The 18,583-nt window shown below is 41.4% G+C and overlaps 1 protein-coding gene and 1 long non-coding RNA gene across 2 annotated transcripts; both read right to left on the reverse strand.

Annotated features, from left to right (window-relative positions):
- Positions 1-887: 887 nt before the first annotated feature.
- Positions 888-6,753, reverse strand: LOC145877357 (uncharacterized). Its single transcript, XR_014391665.1, has 4 exons — positions 6,300-6,753; positions 4,991-5,164; positions 4,727-4,773; positions 888-2,552 (listed from the first exon to the last, which is right to left on the reverse strand). It is a non-coding gene; the product is annotated as an uncharacterized LOC145877357 (long non-coding RNA).
- A 7,047-nt stretch (positions 6,754-13,800) lies between these two features.
- On the reverse strand, positions 13,801-17,172 carry LOC145877362 (NLR family CARD domain-containing protein 3-like). Its single transcript, XM_082972676.1, has 4 exons — positions 16,765-17,172; positions 16,407-16,635; positions 14,262-16,032; positions 13,801-13,990 (listed from the first exon to the last, which is right to left on the reverse strand). The coding sequence occupies exons 2-4, from the start codon at positions 16,588-16,590 to the stop codon at positions 13,801-13,803; spliced, it is 2,145 nt and encodes a 714-aa protein (XP_082828802.1). The 5' UTR covers positions 16,591-16,635; positions 16,765-17,172.
- Positions 17,173-18,583: the final 1,411 nt, after the last annotated feature.

The raw sequence follows: 18,583 nt of genomic DNA on the forward strand, positions 1-18,583 counted from the left end.
TCTTTATTCAACCTACCATCTACCCACCTGGGGACTGAGGGTTATGAAAGAACCCCCACATCACTAGTTTGCATGTTCTGCAGCCTTGTAAAGATAAGGAGGGGACGACTGGGAGGCAGGTTGGCATTTATTGTCATGAATCTTGCCCTGGAGGCAGGTTGGCATTTATTGTCATGAATCTTGCCCTGGAGGCAGGTTGGCATTTATTGTCATGAATCTTGCCCTGGAGGCAGTTCATCAAAGTGGTTACTAGCTGGCACAGGCACAAAGTAATACAATCCGATTTTAATCCTAACCTCAACCCTAACCACACTGCTAATCCTTCCCTTAAATTAAGACCATAAAACAAAATTATTTTCCACAGCCAATTCTGACTTTGCAGCTGACATATCTAGAGGAAATCGCACAGTTCTGCCTCCAGGTCAAGATTCATGACAAACGTCAACATGAGACAGGGAGAAGTAATGTAAAAATCAATAACAAAATTGTTTTCACAATTAACATGCTTTTTCTTGTTTCAAGTATGTTTTATTATGAAAAGTACAATATAACCATGTATACTTGTACAACTATGGAGCGTATGTCCACATATAATTGTACAATTTGTTTTTCCAACATAAAAGACAAAAAATGATCACATTGGTATTTTAACAGTGTTATTGTAAGAGTTTAAATGTTTAAACAGAGGATACATCTAAAACAGGATAAAACAAGTGCAGTATGTTGTGAGAATGTTACTTTAACGTCGACTCATAACGTCACACTATAACTTCATGGGAGTCTTGTGGAAAGACTGCATGTTGTTTTGGGTGGATTGAGTGACGGCTTCATCAACATTTTGCAGAATATTCCGGTAATATTTTCACCTCGTCGGCTGCTGACATTCATAAGGAGTTCCAGTAGTTTATTTGTCATTTGCAGGTATTAAAAGTAATACATACATTGTAATTCCTTGTTGGATCTCTCTCACATACAGGACAGTACATACCAGTGGAGGCTGCTGAGTGGAGGACGGCTCATAATAATGTCTGGAACAGAGTGAATGAAATGGAACACATGGAAACCACGTGTTTAATACCATTCCACTTATTCCACTCCAGCCATTACAAGTCTGTCCTCCCTAAATAAGGTCCCACCAACCTCCTGTGGTACAAACACAAACAGTAAAATATATCATAAAAAATGCAAAGTGGTAAAAGATCAGAAAATATTACAAGCCTGTCACGTGTGAGTGTTCAATGTGTGTTTGTCCATTGTGTGTGTCAGTGTTTATGTGTGTGTCAGTGTGTGTGTGTTTGTCCTGTTTGAGCAGGTGGCCAGCGTGTGCCTAGTGTGTGTGTCTGTGTCAAGTGTGTGTGTGTTCAGTGTGTGTGTGTTCAGTGTGTGTGTGTGTTCAGTGTGTGTGTGTATGTCCAGTGTGTGTGTGTCTGTGTCCAGTGTGTGTGTGTCTGTGTCTGTGTCCAGTGTGCGTGTGTGTGTCTGTGTCCAGTGTGTGTGTGTCCAGTGTGTGTGTGTGTGTGTCTAGTGTGTGTGTGTCTAGTGTGTGTGTGTCCAGTGTGTGTGTGTCCAGTGTGTGTGTGTGTGTGTCCAGTGTGTGTGTGCGTGTGTGTGTGCGTGTGTGTCTAGTGTGTGTGTGTGTGTGTGTCTAGTGTGTGTGTGTGTGTGTGTCCAGTGTGTGTCTAGTGTGTGTGTGTCTAGTGTGTGTGTCCAGTGTATGTCTGTGTCCAGTGTGTGTGTGTGTGTGTCTGTGTCCAGTGTGTGTGTGTGTCTGTGTCCAGTGTCCGTGTGTGTGTGTGTCTGTGTCCAGTGTGTGTGTGTCTGTGTCCAGTGTGTCTGTGTCCACTGTGTGTGTGTGTGTGTGTGTATGTGTGTCCAGTGTGTGTGTGTCCAGTGTGTGTGTGTGTGTGTGTGTGTGTGTGTGTGTGTGTGTGTGTGTGTGTGTCCAGTGTGTGTGTGTGTCCAGTGTGTGTGTGTGTGTGTCTAGTGTGTGTGTGTGTCCAGTGTGTTTGTGTCCAGTTATTATTTCAAGGACACTGAAGAGCCAATATAATGAACCCAAAACCCTGGATAGAGGGGCTCAGTGACTGTGGAGGTGAATGTGATCAGGTGGGTCAGTGTGTCAGAGGAGGCTCTATAGAAGGACAGAGTGCCGGCTGGCCAGTCCAGATACACTCCTACTCTGTGGGACCTGGAGGGGCGGACGGCTATGGTAGTGAGATTATTATTATGCCAGGCAGAGTAACTGTTGTCAGAGCAGAACAGACACCAGGACTTGTCATTGAATCCAAGCCAACAGTCATCACCCCATCCTCCCCTGCTGATTTCTTTATATGTCACTCCTATACCAGCCCCCATTATCCCACTCCACTCTACCTCCCAGTAACAGCGCCCAGTCAGACCCTCTCTACACAGCACCTGTTTAAGGTCCTCAAATCTCTCTGGGTGATCAGGATACGGCTGCTCCTCTATCCTACATGTCACCTTTCTGTTCTCCTCAGACAGAGAGAGGAGTCTGTTTACTGTGTTTAGGTCCAGTGTGAGATCACAGACATCTGATGGATGAAACCAGACACAATATTAGAAATCATCATCATTCACATTAGAATGTTAATAACTCACTTTTCACTAATTAATTTAATGTAGATGTTTCTAGGTATCAAAAGGAGAAGTTAAGGTAACTGGAGACTTGTTGAATGATCATATGTTATTATGTACGGTAATATAAAACACACTTATTCACAATAATTACACACACACACACACACACACACACACACACACACACACACACACACACACACACACACACACACACACACACACACACACACACACACACACACACACACACACACACACACACACACACGTTGTCAAAGCAACTCTTTGTAAACGTTGGTGTCCCTGATTTGTGCTTCTGTAGAACTACAGATGATATTTAATATGACCAAGTCAGTAATGATGGTGGTCTTTGACTTAACTTGAATTAAGACTTATTCTTACTCATATTATTCATATAAAACACACTTATTCCCATTAACCTGTTGGGGGTAGAGGGCAGTATTGACACGGCCGGATAAAAAACGTACCCGATTTAATCTGGTTACTACTCCTGCCCAGTAACTAGAATATGCATATAATTATTGGCTTTGGATAGAAAACACCCTAAAGTTTCTAAAACTGTTTGAATGGTGTCTGTGAGTATAACAGAACTCATATGGCAGGCAAAAACCTGAGAGGATTCTGAACAGGAAGTGGCCTGTCTGACAAGTTGTTGTTCATCTTGGCTCTTTTTATTGAAGACTGAGGATCTTTGCTGTAACGTGACACTTCCTACGGCTCCCATAGGTTCTCAGAGCCCGGGAAAAAGCTGAACAATATCGAGGCAGCCCCAGGCTGAAACACATTATCGCTTTTGACAAGTGGCCGATCAGAGGACAATGGGCTTAGGCGCGTGCCCGAGTCGACCCCATGCTTTATTTTCTTTCGTCTGTTTACCTAAATGCAGATTCCCGGTCGGAATATTATCGCTTTTTTACGAGAAAAATGGCATAAAAATGGATTTTAAACAGCGGTTGACATGCTTCGAAGTACGGTAATGGAATATTTAGAATTTTTTTGTCACGAAATGCGCCATGCTCGTCACCCTTCTTTACCCTTTCGGATAGTGTCTTGAACGCACGAACAAAACGCCTCTATTTGGATATAACAATGGATTATTTGGAACCAAACCAACATTTGTTATTGAAGTAGAAGTCCTGGGAGTGCATTCTGACGAAGACAGCAAAGGTAATAACATTTTTCTTATAGTAAATCTGACTTTGGTGAATGCTAAACTTGCTGGGTGTCTAAATAGCTAGCCCTGTGAAGCCGGGCTATCTACTCAGAATATTGCAAAATGTGCTTTCACTGAAAAGCTATTTTAAAATCGGACATATCGAGTGCATAGAGGAGTTCTGTATCTATAATTCTTAAAATAATTGTTATGCTTTTTGTGAACGTTTATCGTGAGTAATTTAGTAAATTCACCGGAAGTTGGCGAGGGGTATGCTAGTTCTGAACGTCACATGCTAATGTAAAAAGCTGTTTTTTGATATAAATATGAACTTGATTGAACAAAACATGCATGTATTGTATAACATAATGTCCTAGGTGTGTCATCTGATGAAGATCATTAAAGGTTAGTGCTGCATTTAGCTGTGGTTTGGGTTTTTGTGACATTATATGCTAGCTTGAAAAATGGGTGTCTGATTATTTCTGCCTGGGTACTCTGCTGACATAATCTAATGTTTTGCTTTCGTTGTAAAGCCTTTTTGAAATCGGACAGTTTGGTTAGATTAACGAGAGTCTTGTCTTTAAAATGGTGTAAAATAGTCATATGTTTGAGAAATTGAAGTAATAGCATTTCTAAGGTATTTGAATAACGCGCCACAGGATTCCACTGGCTGTTACGTAGGTGGGACGATTTCGAAGTTAACTACACACCTGTATGCATCATGAACACAATCACACATTTCTAATATAATTTCTAATATAACACAAACGCACCACACACACACACACACTGTCAAATCAAGTCTTTGTAAACGTTGGTGTCCCTGATTTCTGCTTCTGTAGAACTACAGATGATATTTAATATGACCAAGTCAGTAATGATGGTGGTCTTTGACTTAACTTGAATTAAGACTTATTCTTAGTCATATTCTTCACAGCAGTCAACACTCACATTTTCTAAGTCCAGGTTTCATTCTGTTCTCTCCACCATGTTCCACACTGTAGCGGTAAGCAGAAAAACAGACAGTCATTGAGGGATACACCTGAACACACACACACACACACGCACACGCACACGCACACGCACACGCACACGCACACGCACACACACAGTCAGCATATAACTTTGTCCAAGTGGTGGTAAGAATGTTTGTCTTAACTAGCCTGATAAGTCAAACATGTCTGATATGAACATTGACATAAACCCTCTACATACTTGAGTTTCTCCAGTCTGCAGTGTGGATCCTCCAGTCCAGCAGAGAGCAGTCTGATTCCTGAGTCTCCTGGGTGATTGTAGCTCAGGTCCAGCTCTTTCAGGTGTGAGGGGTTTGACCTCAGAGCTGAGACCAGAGAAGCACAGCCTTCCTCTGTAACTAGACAGCCTGACAGCCTGCAAAGAGTCAAATCATATTAAAATCACACTGCTATTCTTTGGTGGTGAAAATAGTGGCAGTATATTTCTTCAACATATGAAACCTTCCATATCTATTCATAAATTAATGTATCATATTATAAATTACAAATTATCAACGTTTTGCCTGCAGATAGAAACATGTATAGTACAAATATTTGAGTAGACTGACCAGACCAGTTTAAAAACAGTATCAGTCAAAAGACAGACAGTGAGGTATCAGATATAGATTGTATTGAGTATACAGTCCACACCATATCTATTTTGACAGTGAAGATAACAATTTAAATGTGGCTCTAAACTCCAACATTTTGGATTTCAGATCAAATGTTTCATATGAGGTGACAGTATATAATGTCACCTTTTATTTGAGGATATTTTCATACATATCTGTTCCACCATTTAGAAAAAATGAAAGGACTTCATGTATCTAGTCCCCCTATTTAAAGAAGTCATATGTTTTCTGACCAATTCACTCATAGTGGCTTAAAGTAGTCACAAGTTGAGTATTTGATCCGATATTCCTTGAACGCAGCGACTACATCAAGCTTGTGACTCAAACTCGTTGATTGATTTTGCAGTTTGTTATCGTTGTGTTTTGGGTTGTGTTTTGTCCAATATTAAAATGGTGGATGATGACTGGATAATTTTCTGTCTAAGTGAGTAGATAACATGTTTCTAAACACTACTAAATGAATCCTGATGATTCCATGAATAAGAAAAATCATGAATGAATCATGAATAATAATGAGTGAGAAAGTTACAGAGGCTACAACAAAACATGCTAACCTCTCACCATTACCAATAACAGAGACTACAACAAAACATGCTAACCTCTCACCATTACCAATAACAGAGGATACAACAAAACATGCTAACCTCTCACCATTACCAATAACAGAGGCTACAACAAAACATGCTAACCTCTCACCATTACCAATAACAGAGGCTACAACAAAACATGCTAACCTCTCACCATTACCAATACCAGAGGCTACAACAAAACATGCTAACCTCTCACCATTATCAATAACAGATGCTACAACAAAACATGCTAACCTCTCACCATTACCAATGTATTTATTTATAAGCACCTCACATTGTGGTTACTCACTACATGGTAGATATTCCCTCAGCGAAGTATGGCAGTTCCATGCAGGTTTCCTCACCAAGTCCAAGGCAGCACAGCTACCCATGCAGACAGTACTCCTTAGCTGTAACCGATATCCCCATGGCAACACAGCTACCCATGCAGACAGTACTCCTTAGCCGTAACTGATATCCCCATGGCAACACGAACTCGTTTAGCTTCCCAAGCAATTATCTCCCGGTGTCACACGATGCTAGGCTAACCTCAAGGCTGGCTAATACCTCCACGACGAGACGGTAGCTTCAGTCTTTACTAAGTTTTAACTAAATTATAACAACTCTTTTATTAAATAAAACATGTATTTCCCTTCATGTCTTAGTAGCTATGGGTTTTGTTGTAGTTCTGTCGTCTTCTTTTATAATTTTTCTTCACCAACCGTCCTGAGGTAAAACGTCCATCCTTTCATCAACGTCTTTTTCCCTCCCGTTAACCAGGTCAACTCCCATTGGCCACAACTTAACAAGCGACCTTATTGGTCAAAACGTAAACTTCAAAGTAAAACAAACTATTCACTTATACATTAAATAAATATTTCTTCAAAAAGCATAATGCATTAACAACATTACAGTTTAGGAGCAATTCAATCATCTTTTAAATATAATACCAATTAATTATAACAAATAAACTCAATACTTGGTTCAAACAAGGGTATTACACAAACATACAGTCAATAATACAGGAGAAAAATAAGTCTATATACAATGTGAGCAAATGAAGTTAAATAAGGGAGGTAAAGGCAAAAAAAGGCCATGGTGGCAAAGTAAATACAATATAGCAAGTAAAACACTGGAATGGTAGATATGCAGTGGAAGAAAGTGCAAAGTAGAAATAATGGGGAGCAAAGGAGCTAAATAAATAAATACAGTAGGGGAAGAGGTAGTTGGGCTAAATTATAGATGGGCTATGTACAGGTGCAGTAATCTGTGAGCTGCTCTGACAGCTGGTGCTTAAAGCTAGTGAGGGAGATAAGTGTTTCCAGTTTTAGAGATTTTTGTAGTTCGTTCCAGTCATTGGCAGCAGAGAACTGGAAGAAGAGGCGGCCGAAAGACGAATTGGCTTTGGGGGTGACCAGAGAGATATACCTGCTGGAGCGCGTGCTACCGTTGGGTGCTGTTATGGTAACCAGTGAGCGGAGATAAGGGGGGACTTTACCTAGCAGGGTCTTGTAGATGACCTGGAGCCAGTGGGTTTGGCGACGAGTATGAAGCGAGGGACAGACAATGAGAGCGTACAGGTCGCAGTGGTGGGTAGTACAGTGGGGGGGAAAGTATTTCATCCCCTGCTGATTTTGTACGTTTGCCCACTTACAAAGAAATGATCAGTCTATAATTTTAATGGTAGGTTTATTTGAACAGTGAGAGACAGAATAACAGCAAAAAAATACAGAAAAAACGCATGTCAAAAATGTTATACAATTATTTGCATTTTAATGAGGGAAATAAGTATTTGACCCCTCTGCAAAACATGACTTAGTACCTGGTGGCAAAACCCTTGTTAGCAATCACAGAGGTCAGACGTTTCTTGTAGTTGGCCACCAGGTTTGCACACATCTCAGGAGGGATTTTGTCCCACTCCTCTTTGCAGATCTTCTCCAAGTCATTAAGGTTTCCAGGCTGATGTTTGGCAACTTGAACCTTCATCTCCCTCCACAGATTTTCTATGGGATTAAGGTCTGGAGACTGGCTAGGCCACTCCAGGACCTTAATGTGCTTCTTCTTGAGCCACTCCTGTGTTGCCTTGGCCGTGTGTTTTGGGTCATTGTCATGCTGGAATACCCATCCACAACCCATTTTCAATGCCCTGGCTGAGGGAAGGAGGTTCTCACCCAAGATTTGACGATACATGGCCCCGTCCATCGTCCCTTTGATGCAGTGAAGTTGTCCTGTCCCCTTAGCAGAAAAACACCTCCAAAGCATAATGTTTCCACCTCCATGTTCGACGGTGGGGATGGTGTTCTTGGGGTCATAGGCAGCATTCCTCTTCCTCCAAACACGACGAGTTGAGTTGATGTCAAAGAGCTCTAATTTGGTCTCATCTGACCACAACACTTTCACCAGTTGTCCTCTGAGTCATTCAGATGTTCATTGGCAAACTTCAGATGGGCATGTATATGTATTCTTGAGCAGGGGGACCTTGCGGGCGCTGCAGGATTTCAGTCCTTCACGGCGTAGTGTGTTACCAATTGTTTTCTTGGTGACTATGGTCCCAGCTGCCTTAAGATCATTGACAAGATCCTCCCGTGTAGTTCTGGGCTGATTCCTCACCGTTCTCATGATCATTGCAACTCCACGAGGTGAGATCTTGCATGGAGACCCAGGCCGAGGGATATTGACAGTTCTTTTGTGTTTCTTCCATTTGCGAATAATCGCACCAAATGTTGTCACCTTCTCACCAAGCTGCTTGGCGATGGTCGTGCAGCCCATTCCAGCCTTGTGTAGGTCTACAATCTTGTCCCTGACATCCTTGGAGAGCTCTTTGGTCTTGGCCATGGTGGAGAGTTTGGAATCTGATTGATTGATTGCTTCTGTGGACAGGTGTCTTTTTTTACAGGTAACAAGTTGCGGTTAGGAGCACTCCCTTTAAGAGTGTGCTCCTAATCTCAGCTTGTTACCTGTATAAAAGACACCTGGGAGCCAGAAATCTTTCTGATTGAGAGGGGGTCAAATACTTTTTCCCTCATTAAAATGCAAATCAATTTATAACATTTCTGACATGCGTTTTTCTGGATGTTTTTGTTGTTATTCTGTCTCTCACTGTTCAAATAAACCATTAAAATTATAGACTGATCCTTTCTTTGTCAGTGGGCAAACGTACAAAATCAGCAGGGGATCAAATACTTTTTCCCCCCACTGTATATGGGGCTTTGGTGACAAAACGGATGGCACTGTGACAGACTGCATCCAATTCATTGAGTAGGGTATTGGAGGCTATTTTGTAATTGACATCGCCGAAGTCGAGGATCGGTAGGATGGTCAGTTTTATAAGGGTATGTTTGGCAGCATGAGTGAAGGATGCTATGTTGCGAAATAGGAAGCCAATTCTAGATTTAACTTTGGATTGGAGATGCTTATAGTGAGTCTGGAAGGAGAGTTTTCAGTCTAACCAGACACCTAGGTATTTGTAGTTGTCCACATATTCTAAGTCAGAACCATCCAGAGTAGTGATGCTGGACAGGCGGGCAGGTGCAGGCAGCGATCGGTTGAAGAGCATGCATTTAGTTTTACTTGTATTTAAGAGCAGTTGGAGGCCACGGAAGGAGAGCTGTATGGCATTGAAGCTCGTCTAGAGGTTAGTTAATACAGTGTCCAAAGAAGGGCCAGAAGTATACAGAATAACACCAATAACAGAGGGGGTCTGATCTTTGTGCCTCTGTAACTTTCTCATTTATCATTATTCACGATTCATTCATGATTATTCATAATCATGGTAGCATCAACATGAATGTAGAAGTGTTCAGAAACATCTTCTATTCTTACTGACAATACAAGTGAAGTGACTCCAAAATGACAGGACATTATTCACCATTCAGTTTCTATTAGGAAAAACATCATCCAAAACACAACCAAAACAAACTGAAAAATGAATTCAACAAGTTAGTAGAATCACAAGCTTGATGTAATCACTGCAGGCATGGAACATGGGACTAAATACTAAACTTATGACAACTTTAATACAATATAAGTACATTTGTCCAAATAATTAAGACTTCTTCAAATGGGAGAACTACGTACAGAAAGTGCTTTAATTTCTAAACGGTAAAACAGATATGTATGAAAATACCGTCAAATAAAAGGTGACATTCTGTAAGGTCACCTAATATGAAACATCTCAAATCCAAAATGCTGGAGGATAGCACCAAATGTAAAACTGTAAGCTTCACTGTCCAAACACATATGGTGTGGACTATGTGTCCCTGGTAAACACATGTGGATCTGGTGAACAGTTATCACTTGTTGACCAACTACAGGAATACTGACCTCAGAGTCTCCAGTTTACAGTGGGGATTCCCCAGTCCAGCAGAGACCAGCTTCACTCCTGAATCCTTCAGGTCATTGTTACTCAGGTCCAGCTCTCTCAGGTGTGAGGGGTTTGACCTCAGAGCTGAGACCAGAGAAGCACAGCCTTCCTCTGTGACTAGACAGCCTGACAGCCTGCAAAGAGTCAAATCAAATTAAAATCACACTGCTATGCTTTGGTGGTGAAAATAGTGGCAGTATAATTTTTCAAAATTTTTCAGATATCAGTGTCCTGAAACCTGCCATATCTATTCGTAAATTAATGTATCATCATTAAAAATGACAAATGATCAAAGTATTGCCTGCAGATAGAAACATGTATAGTACAAATATTTGAGTAGACTGACCAGACCAGTTTAAAAGCAGTATCAGTCAAAAGACAGACAGTGAGGTATCAGATTTAGATTGTATTGAGTATACAGTCCACACCATATCTATTTTGACAGTGAAGCTAACATTTTAAATGTGGCTCTATACTCCAACATTTTGGATTTCAGATCAAATGTTTCATATGAGGTGACAGTATACAATGTCACCTTTTATTTGAGGGTATTTTAATACATACAGTTGAAGTCAGAAGTTTACATATACCTTAGCCAAATGCATTTAAACTCAATTTTTACAATTCCTGACATTTAATCCTAGTAAAAATCCCCTGTGTTAGGTCAGTTAGGATCACCACTTTATTTTAAGAATGTGAAATGTCAGAATAATAGTAGAGAAAATGATTAATTTCAGCTTTTATTTCTTTCATCACATTCCCAGTGGGTCAGAAGTTTACATACACTCAATTAGTATTTGGTAGCATTGCCTTTAAATGGTTTAACTTGGGTTAAACGTGTCGGGTAGCCTTCTACAAGCTTCCCACAATAAGTTGGGTGAATTTTGGCCCATTCCTCCTGAAAGAGCTGGTGTAACTGAGTCAGGTTTGTAGGCCTCTTGCTCGCACACGCTTTTTCAGTTCTGCCCACAAATTTTCTATAGGATTGAGGTCAAGGTTTTGTGATGGCCACTCCAATACCTTGACTTTGTTGTCCTTAATCCATTTTGCCACAACTTTGGAAGTATGCTTGGGGTCATTTTCCATTTGGAAGACCCATTTGTGACCAAGCTTTAACTTCCTGACTGATGTCTTGAGATGTTGCTTCAATATATCCACGTAATTTTCCGCCCTCATGATGCCATCTATTTTGTGAAGTGCACCAGTCCCTCCTGCAGCAAAACACCCCCACAACATGATGCTGCCACCCCCGGGCTTCACGGTTGGGATGGTGTTCTTTGGCTTGCAAGCCTCCCCCTTTTTCCTCCAAACATAACGATGGTCATTATGGCCAAACAGTTCTTGTATTGTTTCATCTGACCAGAGGACATTTCTTCAAAAAGTACGATCTTTGTCCCCATGTGCAGTTGCAAACTGTAGTCTGGCTTTTTTTATGGTGGTTTTGGAGCAGTGGCTTCGTCCTTGCTGAGCGGCCTTTCAGATTATGTCGATATAGGACTCGTTTTACTGTGGATATAGATACTTTTGTACCTGTTTCCTCCAACATCTTCACAAGGTCCTTTGCTGTTGTTCTGGGATTGATTTGCACCAAAGTATGTTCATCTCTAGGAGACAGAACGCGTCTCCTTCCTGAGCGGAATGGCGGCTGTGTGGTCCCATGGTGTTTAGACTTGCGTACTATTGTTTGAACAGATGAACGTGTTACCTTCAGGCGTTTGGAAATTGCTCCCAAGGATGAACCAGACTTGTGGAGGTCTACAATTTTTTTTCTGAGATCTTGGCTGATTTCTTTTCATTTTCCCATGATGTCAAGCAAAGAGGCACTGAGTTTGAAGGTAGGCCTTGAAATACATCCAAATTATGTCAATTAGCCTACAGATGCTTCTAAAGCCATAACATGATTTTCTGGAATTTTCCATGCTGTTTAAAGGCACAGTCAACTTAGTGTATGTAAACTTCTGACCCACTGGAATTGTGATACAGTGAATTATAAGTGAAATAATCTGACTGTAAACAATTGTTTCAAAAATTACTTGTGTCATGCACAAAGTAGATGTCCTAACCGACTTGCCAAAACTATATAGTTTGTTAACAAGACATTTGTGGAGAGGTTCAAAAACACGTTTTAATGACTCCAACCTAAGTGTATGTACACTTCCGACTTCAACTGTATGTGATTGACGATTAAAAATTAAATTCTGATGATGCCATGATTAAGAAAAATCATGAATAAATCATGAATCAGAATGAGTGAGAAAGTTACAGAGGCCACAACAGAACATGCTAACCTCTCACCATTACCAATAACAGAGGCTACAACAAAACAGCTAACCTCTCACCATTACCAATTACAGAGGCTACAACAAAACATGCTAACCTCTCACCATTACCAATAACAGAGGCTACAACAAAACAGCTAACCTCTCACCATTACCAATAACAGAGGCTACAACAAAACATGCTAACCTCTCACCATTACCAATAACAGAGGTTACAACAAAACAGCTAACCTCTCACCATTACCAATAACAGAGGCTACAACAAAACATGCTAACCTCTCACCATTACCAATAACAGAGGTTACAACAAAACATGCTAACCTCTCACCTTTACCAATAACAGAGGCTAAAACAAAACATGCTAACCTCTCACCATTACCAATAACAGAGGATACAACAAAACATGCTAACCTCTAACCATTACCAATAACAGGGGCTACAACAAAACATGCTAACCTCTCACCATTACCAATAACAGAGACTACAACAAAACATGCTAACCTCTCACCATTACCAATAGAGGCTACAACAAAACATGCTAACCTCTCACCATTACCAATAACAGAGGATACAACAAAACACGCTAACCTCTCACCATTACCAATAACAGTGGGGGTATGATCCTTGTGCCTCTGTAACTTTCTCATTCATCATCATTCTCCATTCATTCTTATTCTTACTGACAATACAAGTGAAGTGACTCCAAAATGACAGGACATTATTCACCATTCAGTTTCTATTAGGAAAAACATAATCCAAAACACAACCAAGACAAACTGCAAATGAATTCAACAAGTTTGTAGAATCACAAGCTTGATGTTATCACTGCAGGCATGGAACATGGGACTAAATACTAAACTTATGACAACTTTAATACAACATAAGTGAATTTGTCCAAATATGTTCCAATTTTTCAAATGGGAGAACTAAATACATAAAGTGCTTTCCTTTCTTAACAGTAACACAGCTATGTATGAAAATACCCTCAAATAAAAGGTGACATTCTGTACTGTCACCTAATATGAAGCATTCTAAGTCAAATCCAAAATGCTGGTGCATAGCACCACATTTAAAACTGCAAGCTTCACTGTCCAAACACATATGGTGTGGACTATGTGTGTCTGGTAAACACATGTGGATCTGGTGAACAGTTATCACTTGTTGACCAACTACAGGAATACTGACCTCAGAGTCTCCAGTTTACAGTGGGGATTCCCCAGTCCAGCAGAGAGCAGCTTCACTCCTGAATCCTTCAGGTCATTGTTACTCAGGTCCAGCTCTCTCAGGTGTGAGGGGTTTGACTTCAGAGCTGAGACCAGAGAAGCACAGCCTTCCTCTGTGACTCCACAACCTGACAGCCTGCAACGAGATCATCATGACTTCCCAAACACACTGTTTATTTAACACCAGAAGTGTAGAAGGACAATGGCATTTGGTTTATTCTCTCAAACAACATATAGATTCATCTTCTGTCTCCTAGAATTGTATGGTCATATTGTAATACTAGATTGAATATCTGATTCAATATGTTATTCAATATAATATTATATACATATTATAATACATATTTTCTCTAAACATAATATTTCTTCCTGATGAATACTTCTTATATGTCATTTTATTTACTCACAGAGCAGCTCTGGAGACTTTGACCACTGGCAGCAGCCTCAGAAGACCTTCCTCTGATCTGGAGTATTTCTTCAGGTCAAACACATCCAGCTCCTTTTCTGAAGTCAGCAACACAAAGACCAGAGCTGACCACTGTGCAGGTGACAGGTAGGTTTTTGAGAGACTTCCTGATCTCAGGTAGCTTTGGATCTCCTCCACTAGAGAATGGTCATTCAGTTCATTCAGACAGTGGAACAGATTGATGCTCCTCTCTGGAGAGGGATTCTCCCTGATCTTCTCCTTGATGTACTTGACAGTTTCATCATGGCTCAGTGAGCTGCTTCTTGTCTTTGTCAGTAGACCTCGTAAGTGCTTCTGATTGGATTCCAGTGAGAGGCCCAGAAGGAAGCGGAGGAACAGGTCCAGGTTTCCTGTCTCACTTTGTAAGGCTTTATCCACAGCACTCTTGTAGAAAGTAACTTCAGACTCGTCTTTTGTTTGCAGTGTGTCAATTAGATTCTCATTGTTGTTGATGAATGAGAGGAACACATATACAGCAGCCAGAAACTCCTGAATGCTCAGATGCACAAAGCAGTACACCTTGTCCTGGTACAGAACACATTCCTCTTTAAAGAGCTGTGTGCACAATCCTGAGTACACAAAGGCTTCATTGACATCAATGCCAGCCTCTTTCAGGTCTTCTTCATAGAAAATCAGATTGCCCTTCACAAGCTGTTGAAAAGCCAGTTTTCCCAGTGACAGAATACTCTTTTTATTCCAGTGTGAACCTGTCTCTTCTTTCCCAAGATACTTTTCATTCTTCTGTTTGGTATGAAACACCACAAGGTGTGTGTACATCTCAGTCAGAGTCTTGGGCATCTCTTCTGTCTTATGTTTCAGCATGTGTTCAAGGACTGTTGCAGAAATCCAACAGAAGACTGGAATGTGGCACATGATGTGGAGGCTCCTTGATGTCTTTATGTGTGAGATGATTCTGCTGGCCAAGTCCTCATTGCTGAATCTCTTCCTGAAGTACTCCTCCTTCTGTGGGTCATTGAACCCTCGTACCTCCGTCACCTGGTCAACACACCATGAAGGGATCTTATTGGCTGCTGCTGGTCGGGTAGTTATCCAGAGGAGAGCAGAGGGAAGCAGATTTCCCTTGATGAGATTTGTCAGCAGAACATCCACTGAGGTTGACTCTGTGACGTCACAACAGATCTTGTTCTTCTGGAAGTCTAGGGGCAGTCGGCACTCATCCAGACCATCAAAGATTAACAGAACTTTGTACTTGTTGTAGTTGGAGATTCTTGATTGTTTGGTTTCCATTGAGAAGTGATTGAGAAGTTCAATCAAAGTGTTTTTGTCCCCTTTCATCAAATTCAGCTCCCGGAAAGGGAATGAAAATACAAATTGGACATCCTGATTTGCTTTTCCTTCAGCCCAGTCCAGAATGAACTTCTGCACAGAGACTGTTTTTCCAATGCCAGCGACTCCCTTTGTCAGCACAGTTCTGATACGTTTGTCTTGTCCAGTTAAGGGTTTGAAGATGTCGTTACATTTGATTGCAGTCTCTGGTCTTGCTTGTTTCCTGGTTGTTATCTCAATCTGTCTCAGCTCATGTTCATTATTGACCTGTCCTGTTCCACCCTCTGTGATGTAGAGCTCTGTGTAGATCTTATTGAGAAGTTTTGGGTTTCCTTGTTGAGCGATCCCCTCAAATACACATTGAAACTTCTTCTTTAGATTAGATTTGAGTTCACGTTGGCAAATGACAGCAGGATCATCTGAATCTAGAAATAACACAGAGGATATTAATATTACATCTGTTTTAATGTCTACAGTATTGTAGGACTGTTATAAAGATTTAAATTATCATAATTTATTCTCTTAACTGACTGTATAAATGTTTTCATAATGCATTACAGACTGGTGTGACTGATTATATTATTATTGGTATTATTGATGGTATTATTAATGTTGTCTCACTCTCTGTCTCTCTAAATTAATCAACACAACACATCCCTGCTGCTACTTGTTGAGGCCACTAGGTGTTGTGTTAAGGCTGCTACAATATCATTGAGTTACACAGCTACTTTAGCTGTACTTTAGCTACAGCTTTTAAATGTTATAAAACAGCATTCAACATGAGGCAGACAGATCTTACATTTCTCCAGTGTGTCAGCGAGCTCCTTCTGGTTCATTTTCCTCAGGACGTGCAGTGTGATCTTCAGAGCCCCCTCTCTGGCACTGCTCTCCTGCTTCTCATCTTCAGCATCCACCACTTCCTCATCCTGCTTCTGACTCTCAAAGCCTTCTGGGAGTTCTGGACTAAGAATCCTCTTGAACATCTTCAGCTCGTTCTTCACAAATGTAATAATATTCTCTTCAAGCAACTGAAATAAATCAAGTAAATAAGTTAAGCAAGAGAATAAATGCTTTCTCATTAACACATTAATGAATGATTGACAGATCAACTTTACTTGAGGTCAACAAAAACAAATGTTCATAACAGGACCACATACACTGAATATGGAGGCCAGGTCTGTTTGATGACTCTGGGAAGACTGACCACTGAGAATGTCTGACTCTGATCTCTCCTGTTGGTTTCTGTGCACAAAACATGAGATTACATCTCCTCATCCAGGGAGTGAGTGAGTACGGACAGACAAACAGACAGACATAGACAGAAAGCGGGACAGACAGTCAGAGACAGACAGACAGAAAGAGACAGACAGAGACACAGACAGACAGACAGACAAACAGAGATAGACAGAGACAGACAGAGACAGAGACAGACAGACAGACACAAACATACAGACAAAGAGAGACAAACAGACAGAAAGCGGGACAGACAGTCAGAGACAGGCAAAGACAGACAGAGACAGACAAAGACAGACAGAGAAAGACACACAGACAGAGACAGACAGAAATTAGAAAGACACATAGAAAGACAGAGACAGACACTGAAACAGAGAGACAGACAGACAGACAGACAGACAGACAGACAGACAGACAGACAGACAGACAGACAGACAGACAGACAGACAGACAGACAGACAGAGACACACAGCCAGACACAGAGACAGATAGACAGACACACAGAAACAGACACACAGAAACAGACACACCGACAGAGAAAGACACACAGACAGACAGAAAAACAGAGACAGACAGAGACAGACACACAGACAGACAACAGACACACAGACAGAGACAGACACAGTGAGACTCAGAGACACAGACACACAGACACAGACATGCAGACACAGGAACAGACAGACAGACAGACAGACAGACAGACAGACAGACAGACAGACAGACAGACAGACAGACAGACAGACAGACAGACAGACAGACAGACAGACAGACAGACAGACAGGCAGACACAGACACACAGCCAGACACAGAGACAGATAGACAGACACACAGACGGACAGAGACAGACACACACAGAAAGGCAGACACAGACAGAGACAGACACACAGACAGAAAGACACAGAGACAGACACACAGACAGAGACAGACAAACAGACAGAAAGACACAGAGACAGACAGACACAGAGACATACACACATACATAGACAGACAGACAGAGACAGAGACAGTGAGACAGACAGACAGAGACAGACAGACACACAGACAGCGAAGACACACAGACAGAGAGACAGACACAGACAGAGACAGACACAGAGACAGAGAGACAGACAGAGAGAGACAGACACAGAGAGAGACACAGAGACAGTGAGACGGATAGACAGACACACAGACAGCGAAAGACACACAGACAGACAGAGACAGACAGACAGACACAGAGACATACAGACACACAGAAACAGACACACCGACAGAGAGACAGACAGAGACAGACACAGAGAGACAGTGAGACAGAGACACACAGACAGGCAGAGACAGAGTCAGACACACAGACAGAAACAGACACAGAGAGACACAGAGACACACACAGACAGACACAGAGACAGTGAGACAGACAGACAGACAGACAGACAGACAGACAGACAGAGAAAGACACACAGACAGACAGAGACAGACAGCGAAATACACACAGACAGAGAGACAGGCAAAGAGACAGAGAGACAGATAGACAGACAGAGAAATACACACAGACAGACAGAGACAGACAGCGAAATACACACAGACAGAGAGACAGGCAAAGAGACAGACAGACAGACAGACAGATACACAGACAGAGAGACACACACACACACAGGGAGGGAATATTGTGTTTGTTTAATATTGTTTTAGGACCATGAAAATGGACTAAAGGATTAGCCTATGGATTATGAAAACAACCAAAAGAAATGTGAAAATGTGAGAGGAGAA

This window comes from Salmo salar, unplaced genomic scaffold (genome assembly GCF_965601325.2).
Source record: "Salmo salar unplaced genomic scaffold, fSalSal1 ptg000974l, whole genome shotgun sequence".
Lineage (NCBI taxonomy): Eukaryota > Metazoa > Chordata > Actinopteri > Salmoniformes > Salmonidae > Salmo > Salmo salar.

What these genes read in the sequence shown, in the direction of transcription:
- LOC145877362 (XM_082972676.1), bottom strand. Translation starts at nt 16,590, where the DNA reads ATGTTCAAGAGGATTCTTAGTCCAGAACTCCCAGAAGGCTTTGAGAGT. An exon ending in CGCTGACACACTGGAGAAAT is followed by an intron (nt 16,033 to 16,406) that starts GTAAGATCTGTC and finishes TGTTATTTCTAG; the next exon opens with ATTCAGATGATCCTGCTGTC. An exon ending in AAAGTCTCCAGAGCTGCTCT is followed by an intron (nt 13,991 to 14,261) that starts GTGAGTAAATAA and finishes ATCTCGTTGCAG; the next exon opens with GCTGTCAGGTTGTGGAGTCA.